This window comes from Anser brachyrhynchus (genome assembly GCF_964034855.1).
Source record: "Anser brachyrhynchus genome assembly, chromosome: 2".
Lineage (NCBI taxonomy): Eukaryota > Metazoa > Chordata > Aves > Anseriformes > Anatidae > Anser > Anser brachyrhynchus.
In genome coordinates this window covers 160165995-160188155 of record NC_137695.1, presented here as the reverse complement: position 1 = coordinate 160188155, position 22161 = coordinate 160165995, and the positions used below count along the sequence as shown (strand labels likewise).

The window sequence follows — 22161 nt, the reverse complement described above, 5'->3', positions numbered from 1 at the left end:
TTGGGGTCTCCCCGAACCCACCAGGCCTCGGGGTTGGGCACCCTGCTGTGGCGGGGGTTGACCTGATGGCCCTGAGGTGCCTCCAACCTCCGCCATTCCGTGCCCGCTTCGCTTTGCACACCAGTGTTCTTGGCTGAAATTAAAACAGCACCGAGGGCTGTGCTACTGATAGTAAGTGATAAACCTGAGTGCTGGTGACGGCAGCTTTCTCTTCAAAAAGCTTTGTAACCTGCAGCGGAGGTTTAAAACTAATCAGGTTTCTTGCCGGCCCCATCCTACCCACGTATCTGTGGAGAAATCTTTGTGGGTTTCCAGTTGCATCTTATTTACCGTACTCTGTAATGGCATAATGAGGGCTCTTATTGCAACTTTAATTTAACTGTAGTATCTCCAACAGCACTCAGATGCTTACATTAAAGATGTTGCTTATCAGGGCAAACTTGAACTGCTTAATAGCCTGGGCTAGTTGATAATAGTGCCTAGATAAATACCGGCCTGCGATTTTTTTTTCTCGCACGCTTTAATATCTTTGTAGAAGAAGATGCATCACAAAACATGAAAATTAGGAAGTCTGGGAGCGAGCAGTCACTGAACCACTGCTAACGGCTGGGAATCTACTGACGAGGCGGAGAGTTCTTGATTTCAGCCTGAACTTCTGTAGAGGCGGACACAAAGCGGGGCAGACTTCGTCTTTGCTTCCTGCCCTGGGATTTCCCTTCGTTCCCGCTTGTTCTCTGCTGTCAGATGATCTCTGCGTCCCGTGAGCTGTTTCCTTGGGCCACCTGAAAGGCTGTGCATGGTGGAGCCCCTGTTCATGATGCAGACCCCATCGTAGGGGAAGTACAGTGGGTTTCTGGCTTGCTACATCCCCAATGATAAAGATTCGGGGTTGGTAATAGAGGGGTTAGGGGCTCTCCATCTCCTCATTGATGGTTTTCTGTATCAAACTGGCTCCATCGTGACTGAGGTGCAAAGGATGAGATTGTCAGGGGGCTCTGATGGAAATGGTGTTCCTGAACGAGTTCAGCAAAGCAGCGAGGAAATAATTAAATGCTGAAAGCATTCCCACATGGGTGTCCTTGCTGGTCTTTGCAGGTCTTTGCTCTTCAGCTGGGATTCCCCTTCCTCCTTACGTCCATGGCTTCGCTTTCACCGTGTCTCTACCAGCCCTTGCTGCTTTGGGGTTGGAGTAGGGCCAAGGTGCTTGCTGTGGCTGGCCAGTTTTCGTCTGTCATCTAGGCTCACTCTGTTACTTTTATTTATATTTGGGCTTATAATGTGAGAGAGCATCATCAGAGCCATGTGGCTGCCCTCCAGGTTGATCCAGGACGCAGACAAAAGCCAAGCCTGGAAAATCCAAGCTCTGCTTGTTGCAGCTCTGAGCAGGGAGCTGGGAGCGAGTAGTGGGACCGGACGGCAGCAATTCCCAAAGGAAGAGAGAGAATTAAATTTGAAAAAGAAAAAGCATTGGAAATGCTCAATTACAGTACTCGGGCTCCTGCTCGGAGCTGTCGCGTGCACTCACGCTGGGGAGGTTAACTGCTCTTTGACATCATTTTGCTACATGGAAAATTCCAATTACACGGAGCCCGCCAAGGGCCGCGGCACAAACGGCTGCTCCGGGCTGCGGTGCTTCGCGGGGCAGTTTGTCAAGTGCTGTTGTCACCCTTCGAGCGGTGTCACCGAACTCCCGGGGCATCGAGTGGCTGCGGATTGTGAGCTTTTCCTGCCTTTTTTTTTTTTTTTCCAAAACAAAGAGTTTTTCCAAAAACGAGGACCATTGGCTTGGAAACCGCAAGCTCAAGTGTCGGCTTCTGCTAACAGATCCCGTGATGCTTTGCCTCCCTGATCTCAGCTCCTGCCAGCTCGTGCTCCGTTTCCAGATCTACTGCCCGGCGTTAACTGGGACCGCGACGCTGCTGCTGGCCACCCTGGGAGGGGAAGTTCGCAGCTTTTCAAGCTCCCTGTGTGAATTCTTCCCTTGGCACGTTTCACAGTTCTTTCATTCGTGGCGTTTCCCGTTCGGGCTTTGGCAGAAGGAGGGATCTGGCCGGTAACGGGACCTGTCTGCTGGAAAAGTCCCTGCGATGGGCAAGCCTGAGCAGATGCAGAGGAGACGGCATCGGGGAGTGATGGCAGCAAGGGAGAGGATGCTGCAGGACAGCGTGCCCTGCGGATAGATGCTCAGTGAGCCCAAAACGCCCCTTCCTTTTCGGTTTGCATCAACAAAACAACACCTCCAGACCAGGAAGGAGCAAGACGAGAAGAAACAGTCAACAATGATGGAGAGGGAGCCTTAAGAGCATTGTGGAGAAGGGATGCAGAACAGAGCCCAGCCCTTAGGTCATTTAGATCTCGGCTGGACCATGCCGGGGCAGCGCGTGCTGCAGGGACAAGTCTTTTCCTCGCCCCTTCAATCCATCCCAGCTGTTTTGCTGCCTCTTAAGTCGCTGTGATTTCAGAAACGCCGTCCCATTCTTGCTCCAAAGGCACTTTTGCTCCTGTGAATGCCACGGGGCAGGTTCAGCAGCTTGGCTTTGGGATGGGCATCCCTCTGAGCGCCTCTTCATGCTGTGCCTGGATGGATGTTAGCGACCTATGTCCACAGTCCTGCTCGTATTGTGGTAGGTCCTAGGGAGCAGATAGATCCAAAATCTAGAGAGCCTCCATCTCTAGGAGTTCCTTGCTTCCCCGACAGCATTTTGGTGCCGGGAAGAAATGATAAAACACTGTCAAAAAGCCTTTTTTTGGGGCTGTTTGCAGCTTGGAGACAAAAAGGCGCAAGCACCGCTCCATGTGTTGGCTAAATTTCCCCCATTATTATTCCCCCGCACACACGATGCTCGGCTGCGTTGTCCTCCAGGTTTTAATGCCGGGGAGCTGGAATTTTTAAGGCTGCTTCCACCTGCAGCCAATTATAAAAAAAAAAAAAAAGCCATCAAAAAAAAGCTGTTTACTGGCTGTCAGCTCGGAGCGGCGTCGGAAAGCAGCCCAGCGAGAGCTTCCCAGCAGCCGCTTAGCGCGGAGAAGTCGCGGGTAAGAGGTGTGTGAAGGCAGCCTGCCGTCGATCCAGCCTGTTAATCCCGTGCCACGGGGCTGGGGCTACCTGTAACAACTCCAGCAGAGCGAGGTGCTCGGGTTTTGGGGCTCAGCTTGGGCTTTCGAGGCTCCCCCTTTCCCCAGAAGGGGAATTCCCTGCTGGCACAGCAGCGCTTCGGGTTTCCAGCGGGGAGCCGCGCTCTCCTGTGTCCAGAGAGAAGGACACGAGCCCAAGGGGGTGGGAAGAGCAGGGCGAGGATGTTCGCCAGCGGTTTGCTCTCTTGTCCAGCCGCCGTGCCCCGTGTCACCTGCTGTCCCCTGGCACTGGAGCAGAAGGGATCGAGCGGAGGGCGCGAGACGAGCCCGGAGATATTTGAGAAGTTCAACCTGGGCGGGCCCGCTGGTGGAGCGGAGCCGGGAATGCCAAGCTGGACGGGACCACCGCTCCCCCCGCCGTGGGGTCAGCGGGCGCTCGCCGGTCGGCCCAGTAACCCAGCTTCACCTCCCTCCCGCCCTCCCCAGCCTCCTGCCAAGGTCGGTGATGGAAAATGTTCGTTAACGGCGTTCCCGGGGCTGAGCGAGGATCTTCCACCGGCCCTGCCAGTTGCTGCCTCCTCCTTTGCCAGGTCCGGGCTAAAGAAGGCAGCGCTCTGCAAATACCCTTGTGCCCGACCCCCTCCCGCTGTGTGATGGGGCCGGGGGCCATTTAAGGCTTTTTGGGTGCTGAGCAGCACCTCGAATTTCACCCAGGGCGCCCTGGCAGCCAGGGAGGAGTCCCGGCCGCGGGGCTGCCAGCGGGCACCGTCCCATGGTCGGGCACCGCTGCTGCGGGCTGCGGGGGAAACCCCAGAGCAGGGAGATGGAAGGGGGGGGCTGAAACAGCAGAAGCCCCCCCCCTGGGGCTCGTCCCCATCCCTTCTCCAAGGGGTGACCCCGCTCCACGGGGTGTCCCCACTGCGCTGGCATCACACGGGCGCCCGCCGCAGCCGCTGGCTTTCTCCCCGGGGGCGTTTTGGGGGTGCTCCGGGTTTTCTCTTGCCTGAAGAAAGGAGCCAGATGCTTTTTCTCTTTTTATGGCCCAACCTGCCCGTTGGCGGGGGTCCCGGGGGGGTATAATTAGCCGCCCCGACAGGTGGAAGGGATCGGGTGGCTCCTGCCACCCCGCAGCCCCAGCGCTGCTTCGCCCCGGCCGACACGCGGCGAGCAGCTTTACGGTAACCCCAGCCCTCGCCTTCACCTGCCTTTAAGGCACGGGGGGGCACGAGGAAAAGAGCTCCCCGTTCCCTCCCGTAAATAAACAGAGGGGGCTTTTCCACCCTCCGCTCCGAGCCCGGAGCCGAGGAGCTGCCTCCCCAGGACCCAGCGAGCCGTAAGCAGGTCCCTGCCTCTCCCTGCAGCCCCGACCCGGTGCCGATGGACGGTGACGGACGGACGGACGGACGGACAGCAGGGCCGCCATGAGAGGAGGGCCAAAGCCGTCAGAAAACCGAGCCGGGGACGCGAATTAGTCGCGGGCGGGTTTGTTTTCTTAATATTAAGTCTGCGTTCGCCGGGGAGCCCGCGACCAGCTGGGGACGCGGCGGGTCCCAGTGCAAGGCGTAACGGGGATGGGGACGCACGTGTCACCCAGCTGGGGGTATGGCACTGTCGCTCGGCCCCTGCAAGCTGATACAGGGCAAAACAACCAGGGTCGCTGGCTTTTCCCCAAGCCCGTGGTGTGCTCCATCAGCCCTCGGTGCGGGGGCAGCAGTGGCGGCGCATCCACGTGGCCCTTGGAGGCGAGGGCTCCTTTTCGCTGCCCTTCTCCCTCCCACGTCTGGTTTTGTGTTGGACGTCGCCGTACGGGAGAGGATTTCGCATCCTTGGGCGGAGGCATCCCTGTGTAATCCCGAAGCCTTATGGACGACACCTTCCTGAAGGACGTTTCCAGGAATGTTCAGCATCCTCGGCTGCTCCAGAATTTGGGATGCTCCTTTCGTTTTGCTCGTCTTTTCACCTCCACCGTTGCTCAGCCCTCTGGACAAGTAGAGCACAGCCAGAACCGCTGCTTGGGTGCTGCTCACGGCGAGGATTTAGTGCCATGTACCTCCAAAGCACCTATCAGGTTGAGGGGTTTGCTCTCCAGATCCCAATATTTCGGGAAAAAAATGACCCGAAAGCTGTCCTCTTGGTGCCTTTTCCAAGCACTTACTGTTGGTCCATGACTTCGGCAGCTGGAGGTTTTTGAAGCACTGCAAGTTGGGAAGAAGGCAGAGAGAAAAGGAGAGCTGTTTTCCCAAACTTCTCTCGATTTCAGCTTGTTTTTTTTTTTTTAGATTTGCTAAGATAATGGCTGCTTAACCAGGGCGAGAGAAGCTTTGGGTGCTGGAAGAGATGGTTTTCATGTGCTCGCTCTTGCATGGCACTCTGAAGATAAGATCTAGGGTTCCTACCGGCTCCTGAGAGCTGGCACCATGCGCAGAACGGATTTTGTCCAGTTGTGCTTCTCCAGCACCCGTCCGTGGGCAAAAATAGGATTTTATTTAAAAAAATAGAGTAGTGCTACAGCCTGGGCATTGTCTGGAGATGCTCTACTCTCAGATTACGCACTGAGTTAGAGATTTACTTGCTGGAACCTCACGGCAGCTCATTGAAATAGAGGAGGGAAGGTGCAGGGCGATGTTTTTTTATGAATTTTCTGTGCCTGGCCTGATCCCTGCTGGGCTTTTCCCCGGTTCTTGCACCCCCGCAGAGCCGGTGTCCGTGTGTCTGTGCGGATCCCCGGCCCTCCTGCCGCGTTGGCGACCTCCCCGGCCTCCAGCGGACGAGCTCCTCGCTCCGCTGCCCTTTCGAGCAGGGACCCCTCGGCCTGCCACCGCTCCGGCGGCTCAGCGGGGCTGCTGCCACGTCCCCGAGGTCACCGCAGGGGGGGGCTGCTCCCAAACGGCTTCACTTTGGGGGGTATTCAAAGGGCAGCAGCCCCGCGATCCCGCGATTTAGCGCTGCAAAGCCCTCGCCGCGTTTCTCTGCCCGTGGATTTGTCCGCTTTCCCCCAAAGCCAGGCAAAATTTTGGCGTCTGCGCTGCCCGGGAGCGAGGAGGTTTTTGCAGTGTGGGCGTTCAGGTGGGACAGGAGCCGCGCAGAGAAACAAGGGGCTGCGTCCTTGCTCCTGTGACCTGGTGTTGCGAACCCTTTTGTGCGCTGTGGGGTTTTGGGATTTGTCCCGCTGCGGTGGCACAGCGTGGTGTGTGCCCTGTGCTGCCCGACAAGAGCCAAAATCCTCGCACCGGGTAGGATGGAAGGGAGCATCCGTGGTGGGGTTGGGTTCCCTGGGCGCCTCGGGGCTGAAATCACATCCGGAGGTGTCTCGCCTGCCCTGCCGGCATGTCCTCCTGCCTTCCCCACTGCCAAAAAGCGCCCAAAAGTCCCCAAATCCTGGGGAGTGCTGCTGACCTCCCGCTCCCCGCGGGGATTTCGGGAGGGACACGTCGCCTCACTCCCCAACATCTCCGTCTTTTTCCCTGGCAGTGCAAGAAGAAGCACACCCTGGTCTGCCCAGACTTCGCCAAGAAGGGCGTCTGCCCCCAGGGCACCCGCTGCAAGCTGCTGCACCCGCAGAAGAAGCGTCAGCCCCGGGGGGACAGCGCTGACCCCCCCTCCAAGTGCAGGCGGCTCTGCGAGGAGACGGGCAGGTAGGGGAAGGTGCAGAAGATTTGGGGATTTTGGGGGGGGTTGCCTGCATCTCGTGCCCTCTGAGATGTTCGTGCCATCGGAGCGTGGGAAGGTGCTGCCCGTGTCCGTGGCACCACCGGGTGCCTCTGAGGTTTCTGCAGCCCTTCGTCCTGGAGGCGGAGGAGCCCTGGTGGAGAATCCACTGCAGAAAACCCGTACGGCAGAACGAATCCCTGCGGCACAACGGGGGCAAGAGGAGGGCTGGGGTGGTGCTAATTCCTCGCAGCCCGTCGGCAGGTCTCGCCCTCTCCACCGCTGTCACTGTCACTCGGGGTTTTTACGCTTTAAGCATACCGAAAATCAAAACCCGGCTGAAACGGGGGCTTTAAAAGCACCCCCCTCCCAAAAAACCTGTCTAAAAGTCCTGGTTAACAGGAGGAGAAAAGAGCAGCTTGCATCCCCCTTTGCAGCGGGATGGGGGGCAGATGGGGGGTGGCAGCGGGGGGTCCCTACAAGCTGCCCCCGGCCACGGTGCTGGCCCGGTCCTGGTCCCCATCCCAGCCCTGCCTTGTACGGTGGCAGAGGGGGATGAGCTCTCAGCAGGCTCTGGACTTATCCCGGGTGACAGAAGAGCCTTGGAACGACACCCGGCTCACGTCCCCCGTGCGAATGAGGTGTAAAATAGCTCCTTGCTCTTTTTTAGGTGAGGAGGCGTGAGCGCGGGGCATCCTGCGCCCGTTCCCGTCCCCCGGGGGTCGGCACGGGGAAGGGAGCGTGGCCCTGGCCGGCTCGCGGCGTTCAAAAGCTGCCCGGGGGGGGGGGGGGTTCCTTTATTAGCACCGTCACCAGAGACGTCGAGCAAACCCAGCTCTCATGTTAGCTGGGCTCGCAAGAAATCAGAGACAAGGGGCAGCCCGGGACGGAGCCCGGAGAGCCTCCACGTACCCAGCGGTTCAGCTCAGCTTCCCCCCGTGCGCGTGAGAGCGGCAGTGCCGAGAGATCACTTCGGTTTTCGTTACTGATTTTTGCGTTTTGCCAGGAACGACCCGGCTCAGCCGTGCGATGACGGGGAAGTGCCCGGCCCCTCCGGCGCGGAGCAGGAGGTGAAGTTTTGGAGAGAGGCGGACGCCGCGCAAAGCAGCCGGCTGCAGAAGCTGCCCTCCTTCATCTCCCTCCTGTCCTCGGCCTCCCCCGGGGACGAGGGCTGCAAAGTGGAGAGGGACGAGGACGAGCCAGGTGACGAGCCAGGTAGGATGCTCTCGGACTGGTTTTGCTCCGCGCTGCCCCAGTTCACCGCTGGGGGTGAGCAGGAGGGTTTCTCCCTGCTGCTATCCTCTGTGCCCTACTGCTGGACCCACAGAAGGCTCTGGTCTCTGGACCTCCGCGGGAAAACGCAGTTTTAGGACGAGCAAAACTTCGTACACTTGACGGCAAACAGCTCCCGCCTTGGCACCGTTAATTTCTGGAAAAACTCAGGGAAACGTTTTAGCTGCTTGACCCGACTGCGAAAAAAAGGCAGGAGGGAATCGGTGAAGCGGTGAGCAGAAATGCCTTTGTGTCTCCGCGCAGCGTTTGCACACCTCCCAGCAGAGGTGTGCTGCATTTCTGCTTTTCCGAGATGTTCCTCGGTTCCTGCTCTCCTAATCCAGCCCCTACACAGGAAAATCCCTTAATCCCTGGCTCCAACAGCAGCTCTGTGCGAAGGTAGGGGACTCGGTGGTGCCCTGGGGAGATCTGGACTTGTCTGCAGGTGCAGAGGTGCTGGGATGCAAAGCAGAGGCTGGGTGGGACCAGCAAAAGCAGCTGGTTCAGGGTGGGGTCCCCAGGAAGGCTGGGGGCTCTGCAGGGCCGACAGGCAGGCGATTTGGGTGCGCGTCCCTCCGTGCCTTTGTCCCAGGAACGGGAAGGGCACGAGGCATCGGGAAGGCAGCGACTGGAGGAGCCAAAGGAAAGGAAAGCGGGGAAGGAGTTGCAGATGTCTGTAGAAGAACCTGATGACGAAGCAGTTTCCCTGCCAAGGGGATGCAGCGATCGCGCGCGGTCGGTGCGGGAGCAGGTGTGAGGATGCTGCCGGGCACCCAGCTTTGCCTCTGCCCGGTGCTGGGGTGTGTTTAGCGATTAAAGGCTCACCCTAACACACAAAGGGACCGAAGGGGAAAATGACAACCATCACCTAACGAGGGAAAAGGAGCCCTGGCCACCAACAGGTTTCGTCCTGATCATCCCGGGAGGGCGCAGGATGAGGCTGCTGGTGCTGCTGAAGGACCCAAATGATTCACAGTGCCCAAACCGCCTTTAATGCCAGGAATGAGGGTACATTTGCGTCGGTCAGGATGGGTCCTCACGTGGTTCTAGGAATCAGCTGGTGTCTGCGATGTGGTTTTGGGATCTGCGCCCTCCCCACTGCGCCCAGCCAGAGGGGCAGCTCTGCCCGTAACGGGGAGCGGGACGCTAATATTCGGTTCCTGCTTGCAGACCCTGAAGGTGACGCACAAATTGGTGGGGTAGGAAATCAGGAGGAGGACAGGTTATTATTACGGAGCGATCTGAATTGCTTGGTTAAACGGTCACAATTTCAGAAAATGCCCTTTTAATACTGGAAAATACAGGAGGAAAGGGGAAAAGTACCGGCTGCGCGTGCAGGAGGGAAGGTGCTGGTGGAGCAGGTGTTTGGGGATGACTTTTAGGGTCCAGCTCTGGGCAGCAGGCTCACCGTGATCTTACGGGGTCTTGGCATGTTTCTGTAGCCTTGGGATGTATAAAAAGGGGGTTGGAAAGGAGGGAGGTGGTGCTGAGCTCGATGCTGTCCTCGCATGGGGACAGACCCACCGTGGCTCTGCAGACGGAGACCCCGGTGCCCGGGATGAGCTCCTGGACATCTCTTGGTGCCTCCCCATCCTCCGTCACGTTTCGTTCTCAGGGCAGAGGCGGAGGGAGCGCGAGCATCGTGCAGGTAATGGGCTCCTCCATATTTCACCTCCCAGTTAAATAGCCTGCGCCGGAGCCTAACTGGCCTCCCCGCGCTAATTGTCAGCGAGCGCACCAATGCAAACCATTCCAATCGAGTGCTAATTTAATTAGAAAGCACCCATTTTAGTTAATTTGTTCGAGAAGATCACTGAAAACTCCTGGAGAGAACAGATGTTCCCCTCTCCCCCGATGAACATTCAGGGGTTTGTAAATGGCTCCACTCAGCCTTGTTTAGGAGAGAAAAGAGGATTTTATAGCTGCAAACGACCCTTTCTGTAAACATTTTACAGCTCTCTGCACGTTTGAGTGACGATAAACCCCTAGCAACTCGGCGGGCTGCAAATTTGCGACCATACGGCTATCATTTTATTGTCATATTTCACGGTCGTAACGTTAATGGAAGATGCTCGCTACAGTCTTTTTTAACGGCTCCGCTGAGCACGCTCAAACGCTTTGGCTTTGGAGGAATTCATCGAGGTGCAGCGCTTCCAGTTTTGTTTACAGCTTTCACTTCTGGAGGAATAACTTTGAGAACACAAATCCTATCCCCCCCCCTCCCCGGCCGCCCTCCCTGCCTGAACCCGCTCCCGCTTCGCCGTGCTGCAACCCCGTGGGGCTGGACCCCGGTCCGAACATCTCCTGCTCCCAGCCCACATTTGGGGCCGGTCCCCCCATGCAAATCCTCGTGGTGGGATGCCGTGTGGAGGGTCTCCGCCACGTGCAGCATCGCCTTCGACGCTGCTCCTGCCGGCGCGGGCCGTTTGCTCCAAAGCTCTGCGTTTTGGCGGCTAGACGAGGCAGATGAGAACCAGCCCTTTGGGTTGACGTGGCAGAAGATGCCCTGAAACCCTACAGAAAGCATCTGCGGGGCTGGTGATGGAAGGCTTGGGTGCAAGGGAGGTGTCCCAGGGAGCCAGCGTCCTACCAGCGTTGACCCCAGCAGGACCAAGTCGTTTGCTCCTCTTGGTAGGGTCTGGTTATCTGTTATTGTGGATAAAATACCAGCAACTGTCTTTTTAGTGTTGTCCCAAGCATCTCCTCGTGGTCCAGCCCCAACCATCTTGGTGGCTTCCGCTTGCTCCACTACGTCCCCGTCTTTCTGTACTGGGTACCCTGAGGGCTCCAGGTGCGCTATGTAGATATCAAAGAGATTTTTACTGTGCCAGCAAAACCCCGAAAAGCACCGCTAACGAAACATTTATTGCACACCTTAGCGCTGAACTTGGACTTCTTCATGATAAAGCCGAAGCCTTTTGTTTATCTAGGGAAACAAATTTTATGCCGTTGCTTATATCAATCCATTTTTCCTTGGGAACCTCCACCGAGGTTCTGGCTCCATCTGCAACTACCTTTAGGTAACCGAAGACAGCAATTATTGAGGACAGGTAGTTGAAGACCGCAATTACCCATTAATCTGCTCTTCTTCTGCCAAAAAAAACCCACAAACAACCAATTCTTTGGCCAAAAAAAAATACAACAAAAAAAAACCCAACAACCAATTCTCTCTCTTCCATCCCAGTTGCCTCCAGGATTTCTCTGGGGATCTGAGTCCTGGCTGGTGGTGGCGCAGAGCTCTTGGCTCTCCTCGTGGGGGTCACTGCCCCTTTTTGGAAGGACCTTGGCCGTAGGGAAGTGATGAGGCAGTGGCCATACATCTGGTCTGCTTCTGTTGCTTCTTCATTGGTTTGGGGACACCTCCGTGGCCTCTTTGGGTGGGATCACCTCCCAAAACGGGCTCTGTCTTCTGCTATCTAACATGGGCAAGCTTCTCTGTCCCACGGTCTTGCCACTTCCTGCTCCTCCTCTATCTACCCCTCCTCCGAGCTCCTTGCATCACCAGCACCCCGTTTCCGAGCAGGATTGGCTCCTGGTGGGTCTCCCCTCTGATGTTATGGCCAACTGTTGTCGGTCCTCTCCAGAGACTCAACTACTGCATGGACCTGTATTCCCCAAAACCTGGTCCAGATGCTGGAGAAGCTCTTTCCTGGGGCTCCTAACGTCTGAGGAACCTGCCTGATGGTCTTGGGGCATCACCCAAAATGTGGCAATAACTCCCCAAATCTTTGCTCTACCCCCGCTTGCTCCATGCTCATGTAGGGGCAAGAAACTCAACGAGAAACTCAAACCAGTGGATCATCTAATAGGGGACATGGGATAGAGGACGGTGAGGTGGCTCAGGACACCTCGGGGCCACTGAAGCATGCACCTGGCTGGGTCATCCACCAGTCTGGGAGAAGTGAGGAGACCGATGGAGAGCCGAGGAAAGGTGTTGGCCCCATGGAATGGCTGAACCTGCCATCTCCTCCATATTTCGGGGGGCAGCCGTGCTCGGCATGCCGCGTGCCATCAGCTCGCCGGAGGGGTTGCGGCGCGGCGCCGGGTGCCCCGTGGGTCCCTGTGGTGAAGATCTGCTGGAGCAGATGCTGGAAGGCACACGGAGAGGAGGAGGAGGGAAGGGAGGTGTAACGGAGGGGAGTTTTCTCGCTGGCTTCAACGTGAGAAGGATCCCATCCAACGCGAGGTGTGGGCCAGGAGCCGCAGCAGGCTCAGTCTCCGCCAAGATGCCACCGGTCTGCGACAGACAGCGAGCCTGGGGCTGCAGGGAGAGGAAGAGGGAATTAGGAACATGCTTGATTGACCTTGTTCTTAAATCGACCTGCCCATCACCTCCTTTCTCTGGGGTCTTCTGCTCTGGTGGGATAACGTAACAAGGTTCGGATGGCGAGCTGACCACGAGCAGGAGAACCCATCTTCCTTCCTGCTGCCGCTCGTCTCGTGGTTATCATCCAGCAAGGCTCAGGGGCAGCTCAGACCTTGGTAGGACCTTCCCGGATCTTCTCCTGGCACTTAGCAGATCTTCCCCGTGACGGTGAGCGGCGTGCCCGGCCGGTGGCGGCGCGATGCTGCTGTGCGTGCCCTGCTCCTCATCTGGCCCTCGCCAGCCCCGGGCCGACGCACGCCCCGTCGTGCATGCAGTTTAATTAGAGAGCATCAAAACTCTTCCGTAACTGAATTAACAAACCTCTAACCTAATTGCTTTTCTCATGCCAAATGGATCGAGCTGCGGGTAGCGAGCTGCAGCCGTCCCTCGAGCAGGGCAAGGGCTGATTGCTTTCCCGGTAACGTGCCGGCTCTGCTCGGGTCGTTAGCAATCACATCTCCTCTTCCCGAGCCAGCAGATGCTGGGATTGGGGACCCAAAACCACTGAGGGTTTTGGGGCTGTTTGAGGGTGGTCCCCGCAGCGGGGGAGCCTTGGGTTGTTCTCATCCATCCTGTTTTATCTGGGTTCCGGTTTCAGGCGTCCGTCTCCTGGTCCTGGATGCTCCCAGCCTGGACACGCAGCCGAGACGGAAGGTCCGAGAGTAAGAAACTTCACTGATGTTTATTTAATTCCCTTCTTGCAAATCGGCCAATTTATCTGAAACTTCCAGTAAAGCTGATGAGCGCTGCGACTTTTTTCTAATTGGGCTCTCCGTCTGAATCAGAATCGTCCTTTCTCATCCCACACTTGAAAAAAACCCTTTCTGATTCACTCCCTGCCCGCACCTTGCTGCCTGCACGTTTCCAATCCTCTTTCCTTATCGATTGGCAGGCGAGGCTCAGACCTGCCAAGTCTCGCTCCTTTTCCGGGACTGAAATCCGCTCCTTCCATATTAATTTTCTACCCGTTTTTTTAGGGTCTCGTCCTCGTGGGATGGAGGGCCTGGAGACCAGGGCTTTCAGACTTTCCTTAGGACTTCCGAAGACCCTTCTCGTTCAGGCTGCTGCCACTCGACAGCCCTGTCATCCCCCACCCCCCCCCCCCCCCGAATTATTTAATGACCTGAAAGCTGGAGGTGGAAGAACCCTTGATGATGATGGGATGATGAAACCCCATCTCCTTCAGCTTGGCAGGAAAGGGCAGGTGTTCACCATACCTGACCATACCCAAACCACCAGATGATTACGCATCGTTGTGGAGCCCGTGACCTGCCAAAACTCCTCCAGCACTGCTGTAGCTCGTGTCTGGTTCGCAAGCTTTGCGTTTCATTGCTGGGGTCCCCTTGGGGAGGGAGGATTTGGGGTCTCAGCCTGCTCTCTGCACCGAAATGCTGCTGGTTTTTCTGGTGCATCTCCAGCAGCATCTCTCTATGTGAAGTGCTCCTGCTCCAGCGCAATAATTTATTCCCTCCTGCACACTTTTGCTGCACATGGAGGCACGGGAAATCTCTCCGTGTATCTTGTACGGGCTGGGAGGCAGCCCTGGTGTTGTCTTTCAGGATAAAAACTTGATATCGGGTGGCAGGCGAGGGCCCCCTCCGGCCCAGGCACCTTCTTCTAGCGAAAGAAAAAAAAGCGAGGAGGAGCGGAGAAAGTTGGAGAGCGCTGCCGACGCCCCCCCCCCGGAAACCAGCAAAGCCCCCCAGCAAGCTGCTTTTTTCCATCTGAAAAAAGGTTTCTTGGAAATTCTGGGGCTTAGCCCTTGCTGCCGGCCTTTCTGTCCCTGCTTTTGTCCTTGGGCTTTGCGAAAAAACGGCCTCCCTCAGCCGAAGTTCCTCCGGAGCTGACTCAGCGGCAGGGAAGGCTGCTCCGAAGGCAGCTTCAACCTCCGGGCTCCCCTCAAGCCTCCGGGGAGCAGAAAAAGGATATTTATCCTGGATGGGGGAAAAAAATGCATGCGGGATTTGGTGGAGAAGAGCAGGGATTTCTCCACCTGGGCCGTGCGTGGCCAGGGAGGTGCCGGGATGCGCCGCGGCGCCCCGAGCATCCCCTTCCCTCCCCGCTGCTCCCGTCTGAGTATCTGGGCGGCTGACAAAGCGCGGCTCTTCTGCTAATTGCAGTCCTCTCGTTAGCCTGGTCTTTGAGAGAAGGCATCCCTCTAAGAGCCAGCTTTCTGGCGAGGCTTTGATGGAGGGATTTGGGAAACTGCTGGCGAGCTTTTTCCACGCTCTCCATCTTCCCCGCATCCCGTCGCTTCGGGATTTGGGCGCCTTCCACGGGCTGCGCGGTCCCCGTGGATGCAGGACACCTCTTGCCACCATCCTTTTCCCCAAGCTGTCTCCGTGCCCCATCTCCCAGCCTCACAAATCGGGGGGAAAAAAAAAAAGCATTTTTCAACACCCAGCAGTGGTCAGGGAGGGGATTTGGGGACAGGGAGCAAAGCCGCCTCCTTTTGTCCCCCATCCCGGGGGATTCCCCGCTGGCAGCGTCCCTTTAAATCCCCTAAAATTCCCCCGTCCCTTCTCCCCCTTTCCTCGGCATCTGGCCGAAGCGGATTTTGTTTTCACTTGCTGGGTGCAGCTGGAGCCGCTCGGCGAGGATGCGTCTGGGGGAAGGCCGGGTTTTATTGAAAAATATAATGGTGCCACCTGAAGCGTGATTTACTGCCGTGTCCACTCCTCGGACTTGATAATATATTTCTATTAGATTTCCTCCTTTCACTCCCTTCTCCCGGCGAAGAGTGGCAAGTTTCTCCGTCTGCCTGACACCTTCTTAGGCTTAGGCAAAATAAATGTTGATTTTCATCAGAAGTAAGAGCGCTGGAAGTCCTAATTCTCCGGCGAGGCTGACAAGCTCAGCAAAAGCGGCTCGGCTCCGCGCGGAGGGCTCGTGATCCAGCCCCGCGCCTCTCCTCGGGAGCAGTTCAATCATCGTAATGAAAAAGGGGCTTCTTGGCCCGGCTTTCGCTAACTAGAAATGATATACCTGGGTTCCTGGAAGATGGATTGTGTCGCTCCCGAAACGCGGAGGGAGGGAGGGAGGGAGGGAGCGGAAGGCGCGCGAGATGCGCCCCGAGATTGATCGCGCCATTTGCAGGATCCGCCGTGCGCAGAGGCAGAAAATGGAGTTGGGTTCGCGGGGCCGGCGGCGTGGCGAGGTCCCCCCGGCCCCTTTCCACGAGCAGCGTCCCCTCTGCCCGCAGTCAGAGGTGAGAAAAGCCGGCCCTGGTTCGCCTGGCCGCTCTTTTTACAACCCACCGTGGTTTCGATTCCTTACTGCCGCCTCGTCTTTCCACCCTCGGGGTGATTTTTTTGGAGGAATACGTTTAAAATCAGAGCTCGGCCCCGTGCAGGAGTCAGGGAGTTAATTGCGGTCGATGCAGAAATCAGCTTCGTGTTTGTTTCTTCTTTTTTTTCCTCTCCCCCCAAAGAAATCTATATTTCTCCTTCCGTAATAATATTTGCTTTGAATTGCAGGGCGTGGGCTCTCGTGCCGCTTGCACGGAGACGAGCTAATGAAGTTTCTTCGGGCTCCTCCGGGGGAATTGAGCCATTTGTAGGGTTCCCCTTGGACTGGGGCTGCAATCCTCGCGGGGCAGCGATGGGGAGACGCCGGTGGTCCCCTATCGGGCTGGTTGGGCAGCGTCCCCGCTCCTCCACTGCCGTACCCCGCAGGGTTATCGTGCCGCGATGGCTCTGATGGCCCCAATTTTGGGGATGCCGGGGGGTCGCCTGGAAAATCAGGAGAGCCCTGGGAGGCTCGGCGGGGTGCGGGTGGCTCGCGTCGCCGCTCCTCGAACCGCATTAGGGTGACTGATAGCCGCGGCCGTCGTGGCTGCTCTGCAGCCCTCTGATGTATGGGTGTTATATTAAGGGTGGAAAGGTGCTAAATGAGCCCTCTTTATTTTACATAAATTAGCTCCCGAGCTATGTATCACTGCCACGGCGCCGTAGACTCCCGGCAAGTTTGTTTACCCGAGTTTAGAAGGGAAGAAGAGCTCGCCGACGTGACCTGACGCTTCCCCGCGGAGGGGACATGGTGCTCGTGGGCTCCCCGGTGCTAGGGTTGGCTCGGGGACACCCCTTTTGTAGGATTTCTGCAACGAGGGTGCCTTGGATGACCAAAGAGATGAACAGGGGTCAAACCAGAGCCGGTTGTGTGCTGCTCGTTCTCCAGTCTATGACCAGAACGTCTGGGTGAGGTTTGGGCTGGGTTCTCTCCATCTCCTCACTGCTCTCCTCCTGAAATCCCAAATGAAAAGGGACTTTTCTGAGCAGACCTCGCTGCTCGCCAACCTGTAGGTCCCTTTTGCTGAGAAACGCGCCCCTTTTCCTTCCCGTGTTCATTTCGGGGTCTTCTCCTCGCCCACGTGGCCGCCACGCTTCTGCCTCCCCGTGGGGAAGTTGTGGCCGGCGGGTGGGACCCCGTAACCACCTCCGTGAGCTCCGCAGGGAGGCAAAATGGGAGCAGCTCGGCCGAAAGGAACGCTCAGCATCGTGGTGGAAAGGTGAGGAGGACTTGGTGCCATCCACCGTGGTCCACGGGGTGAGAGGAGCTTGGTGGAGTTCGGGCTTTACGGGGGCATCTGGGACCCTTTTAGGCGCAGCGGGCACGGGGAGGCAGGGTTTGCGTTCCTCCGTTCCCGTCCCTTGTTGCTGCTTCGCTTCCAGCCGTTCCTCACATCTGGCAGGCACCCAAAAAGAGGTTCCTTCCCCTGCTTTTCCAAGGGCCGGATGGGAAACGGCGGTGGGGGGGACCCAGCACCGGGGGACTCCCTTTGGGAGCAGGGCAGCAGCTGGAACCCGAGAGCGGAAAGTCCCCGTTAAAACCCAAGCTGAGCTTGCCGGCGGCGTAAATCCCCCGGGGAGGAAGCCTCGCCTTCTCCACCTCCACCCGGCTCTGAAACGGCAAAAAGTCCTCGCCCGGAGCACCTGGCGGGGATGCTCGGGGTGGCTGAGCTTTCGTGTCCCCCCCCCCAAAAATCTTGGCGTCCTGGGCAGGTTGTGACGCCCACCTCACGCTGCAGTTTGAAGATTTAGCCTCTTTTTTTCCCTGTAACTCGGGGATTTTGCAACCAATTCAGTGTTCTGTGATGGGAAGGGACCGGTGCGCACCCTCATCCCGTGCCTCTTGCGGAGGGGGGGGGCTGAGGATGCTCAGAGGGGTTTGGGGAAGCAGCAAGCTCCAGCCCAGCCACCACAAAAGGGGACGTCTGTCACGGAGACCTTCCCCCGGGGAAGGGGGACGACTCTGCACTGAGAGGCCGGGGACATTTTGGGGTGGGGGGGAGCACAACCAGGCGGGGGGGACACCCGTGTCCTCGGGGGTGGGCCGGCGGGGCAGCGGTGGAGCAGCGCCCGGCACGGAGCCGTGCCCGCGGAAAGTCCTCGCTGGAGCCAATTTCGGCTGCGCGCGGTCACCTTCGAGGGAGGAGAGGTCGACGGCGTTCTCCCAATTTGTCCCTTTCCTCTCCCAGGTGGCACCACGTGGAAAAGGACCTCGTCGCGGGCGGCCTCGCGGGACTCCGAAAACGCCGCTCAGGAGGAGGGCGGCGGCAGAGGTGAGACTTGTCCCCGCTGTCCCCCCCACCTCCGGAGGTGGAGCACGAAGCCAGGGCGCCGCGGGACATGTGCCACCCTTTTTTTCCTTTCCTCCTTCCAGGCAAACGGCTGCAGATCAAGCCCCGGCTGTGAGCAGTGTCCCCTCGGCAGCCGACCAGCTCAGGAAAAGCCAAGCCGGGCGGCATCGCCTGGCGCCTACCTCAGGACCCCGTGCCGGGACGTGGCAACCCCCTTCTTGCGTTGAGTTTTGGGATGTGGTTTCACCAGGGAGCCTGGCAGCGGCGCGGAGGAGCAGCGCCCAGTCCGCGTCGCTCAGGGAGGTGGTTTTGTTGAAGTTTCTTTTTTTTTCATTTTGCCAATAAATTCTCTTTTAAGGTGGTTTATTTAAGGCTCCCCGGGGGAAGGCTGAAGAGCGGAGACGTTGAGCTGAGCGCGCGGGCGCTGCTCGGATGCGGGACTCGAGCACCCTGCGGTCATCCACGGCCACGGGCCCGCCTCCAGGTCAGCGGCTCAGTTTGGGACGACGAGCCCGGCGGTCGCAAGTCATCGTGGTGGGATGTAGCAGGGCGTAAAGCCCCCCGCGTGGCTCGGCTTTCCCATGCCGAGAGCCCGCCTGCATCCGTCCTGCTCCGTCCTTTCTCTTTAGGAGCGCTTGGAGCGGAGCCACGTGCCAGGCCGAGCGCTGGCGGCAGCGTGTGCCAGCAGCAGCGCCGAGCTCAGGCCATCGCCGCGGGCCAATTCGCCCGGCTCTCCCCCCGTCCCAGCGGGGTTTTGCTCTTTTGGAAGACCCAAACCAGCTCGTTCGGGGTCTTCGGGAATGCGGACGGGAGCAAAGCAGCCTCCAGGCTGGTAGGAAATAACCCCGGTACTGCAGCTGCTCCGCGTGTCGTGGGCGCATCCTAAATGTTCAGCTGTTGCCCCTGCTGCGGTATGGGTCTAATGTCTCACGGCAGCAGCCTCGGCGCCCTTTTTGCATCACCCTGAAGCAGCTCTCACCCGCTGTGTCTCTGTTCCTCCCGGCCCTTGCTGCTCCTCCGCACCAGCCACGATCGGTGTGATGAGCTGTGCAAATCTCAGCGCCTCCTGGCCGCTTGCTGCTGGCCCCGCAGAGCTGCCAGCGCTGTGGGTGTTCCGCATCCGTGGATTCGATTTCAACCCCAAATTCAGTTTGGTTTCGGGGGTGGCGGGTGCTGCTCTCCCCCTCTCGGATGCGATTTTGAGGACGGGGAGGCAGGGTTTGCCCATCCGCTGTCCCTAAATAGCAGCCCCTTGGGGCAAGCTCCATCGAGGAGCCCTTCGGGGAAGAGGCGGCGGTGTTGCACAAGGCAGGGCCGCGCGCCCCGCGGGGAAAATTTCCTGGCTCTGCCTGCACGTGCCGACGTTTGTGCTGCGAACCCGTTCTGCTCGCTCCCGACGTGCGCAGCACCCTTCACCCCGCCGCTGGCAGAGCTCGGCCGCTTTCGTTACACCCAGGGGCCACCCCCCCTTGGCGTTTCCAACCCGGAGCCGGCTTCAGCGGGCGCAGGGGTGAGCGCTGAGGCCGAGCGGGGATGCTCGGTGTCCCCCGGGGAGCTGGCACCCAGCTGTGCTTGGCCGTGGCGTGGGTGACGAAGCCGCTGCGCCGCAGCGGGCTCAGCTGCAACCGCGGCTCCGGCGAGGCTGGCGGCTGCGTTTTCACCCCCTCCACGGCCCCAGGAGGGGGGTTCACATCCCTTGGCGAGCTGGGTGCGTGCACCCCACGGACCGGGGGTTGTTGTCACCCCATCCGCGGCCTGCCTGCTTCCTCGCGGGGTCACGGGATTTATGGCAGGCAGAGCCCCCCCCCGGGTCGTGTTTCGCCCCAAGTGCCTGGCGCATGGCTCGGGTGACGCGGGGCATGGCAGGCCACCAAGGGCGCTATTAATTAATGCCTGTCACCTCCCTGGGCTCCTCCCTGTGGGCAACCGGGGGGTTTAATGCCACGTGGAGGCGAGCTGGGGGTGGCCGTGTCCCCAACATCCCCCCGGTGTGTGTGTCCCCCTCTGGTGCGGCGGGCAGCGCACGGCGTGTGTACAGAGCTCTCCTCGCCCCGAGCTGTTTTTAATGAATACGACATCATCCCGTCCCCCCCCCGCGTTGTTACCACATGTCTTTTATTAACCTGTGCGTTTTGATATTTAAATAAAGGAGTTCCTGCCTGGAAAGCATCGCTCGTCTTTCAGCGACGCGGAGTCTTGTGGCGGGGGGGGGGAACGGGCACGAATCTCCCACCTCGTTCCCCGGAGGACGCGTTCGGGTTTTAAATTGGCTGAAAAAAAACTCCGGGGGGGGGTTGGCCAGGGAAAGATGTTTTATAACTTTCCCCCCCCCAAAAAAAACCTCTATTTCTTCACACGGTGCCCAGTGATGCTTTGCGGTGTCGAGTCAAAAACCTAAATTCACCCAAAATCACCCTGGAGGTCGACGGCGAAGTCTTCGGGGTGGCCAGCGCGGGGTGACAGCGGCCAAGGAGCTTTGGCGGCTCCGGTACCGACCCCAGCCCGGGGCCACGAGGCTGCAGCCCCGTCACCGAGCAGGCTAACGAGGATTAAGGGCCTCGCGCCGGAATAATTCGCTCCCCCCCCCCAGCAGCCCCGATGGCTCGGTGATGGGCACGGGGTGGCTTCGTCCGTCCTCCCTGCGAAGCCAGGGCTGCCGCCGCGGTGGGCAGGGGCTGCGCGAGCCCCCCCAGCGGGGGACAAGTCCCAGGGGACGGCGGCGCCTTGGCAGCGGGGGGGGGGGACCCCGGGAGGGGGACACGCACACGCACACGGGGCAGTGTTTCTGCAGGGCACACCGTAAACATTTCCTGGAAATCCCTCCCCGTGCGGGCCAGGGCTGCTGGCACAGCTCTTGGTCCCCTGCCGGGGAAGCAGGTGCCGGGGGAGCAGCGCTTTTCTGCCCGTCATCGGGGTGGCCGTCCCCAGCCCTCCCGTCCCGTCCTGGGTGGGGGGCCACGGCTCTGGGTAGTTTTGTGTCCCCCGGGACAAAAATTGTCACTCGGGGATGATTCCTAATCCTCCCTCGGGGTCGGATCCGTGCGAGGGGACGGCCACCGAGACGGTGCCACCGGCCCTACGGCGAGGCAGGGCGGCCACCCTCCCTTGCCCCGACGGGGTCGGCCACCTCATTGTCCCCACGATGGCCACCCGGGGCCACCAGCCACCCCCCCCCCACCCCCGGTTTCACACCTGGACGGGGAAACTGAGGCAGCACCCGTAGGGGACCGAGGCGCCCGGCCCCCTCTCCAAGGGTTAAAGCGTCGCCCGAGCCGCCCGCTCTAAAAGCACGGGGTGACGCCACCCCGCCGCCATCCCGCGGCCTCCAACCCCGTTATGTCACCCGACCGCCCCCGAGTAAACTTAGGTGACCGAGGCGCTCGGCGTGGCGGGGAGGGACGGGGACGGGGACATGCCGCGGGGCCCCGGCCGAGCCACTGTACCCGGACACCCCGCTAAAAATACCCCTGGGGGGCATGGGGCGGGGGGGGGGGGGGCAAGCGAGGGCCCCGCTTGGAGCCCGGCCCGGCCCGAATCCCTTCGTGGCTCTCGGCCACCGTGGGCGGCTGCTGCTAGCGCGGATCGGGGCCCTCTGCGGGAAGGGAGCCCAAAATCCCGGGTGCCCCGAAGGTGTCCCAAGGGTGCCCCGGGGCGACGGTGGCAAGGCAGCGGGGAGGGGGCACCCGCGGGGTCCCCGCGTCCTGCAGGCACTGCCTTTGGGGTCACGGCTGTGTTGTTAAATATGCTCATAATTTTTTTTTTTTTTGGGGGGGGGCGTTTTTTCCCTTTTTAGGAGCGGAAGGTAGAGGGGAGACGCACGTGGTTTCTTTCCCCGCATTTTCCAAGCTGGAGGAACGGTGTTTTAATTTCTTTTTTGCTGAAAAATGGAGAAAATGTGGTTAAAATCAACTCACAAATATATATATACATATTTATATACTTATATCTATTATATATTATGTATATATATATATATAAAAATATATATACATTTATATACTTACATAAGTATATATATAATATATATTTTTGTACTCCCTGGCTCGGTTTGATTCAGGTTTTCTCCCAGATTTTCCCTCTCCAGCCTCACCTCTGCCTGTAACCGTGCCCCCCCGGGGGGGGGACACGAAACCTCCACCCCCCCCCCCGCCTCTGTTTGATTTTGATAGAAGGAGGATGGGGAAGGGGACGAAAAGCACCCAGCCCCTCCGGATGGAGCTGG

The 22161-nt window shown here is 58.8% G+C and overlaps 1 protein-coding gene across 5 annotated transcripts in view; it reads left to right on the top strand.

Annotated features, from left to right (window-relative positions):
- Nucleotides 1-20105, top strand: part of ZC3H3 (zinc finger CCCH-type containing 3) — a 137796-nt gene extending 117691 nt beyond the window's left edge. For all 5 annotated transcript variants that reach the window (XM_080579956.1, XM_080579955.1, XM_080579954.1 and 2 more), the window contains 4 exons: nucleotides 6547-6710; nucleotides 7730-7938; nucleotides 17838-17921; nucleotides 18023-20105. In XM_080579956.1, coding sequence (XP_080436082.1) covers nucleotides 6547-6710; nucleotides 7730-7938; nucleotides 17838-17921; nucleotides 18023-18054 — 489 coding nt within the window. In that variant the 3' untranslated portion in view covers nucleotides 18055-20105. The remainder of the gene's footprint in view (nucleotides 1-6546; nucleotides 6711-7729; nucleotides 7939-17837; nucleotides 17922-18022) is intronic.
- Nucleotides 20106-22161: the final 2056 nt, after the last annotated feature.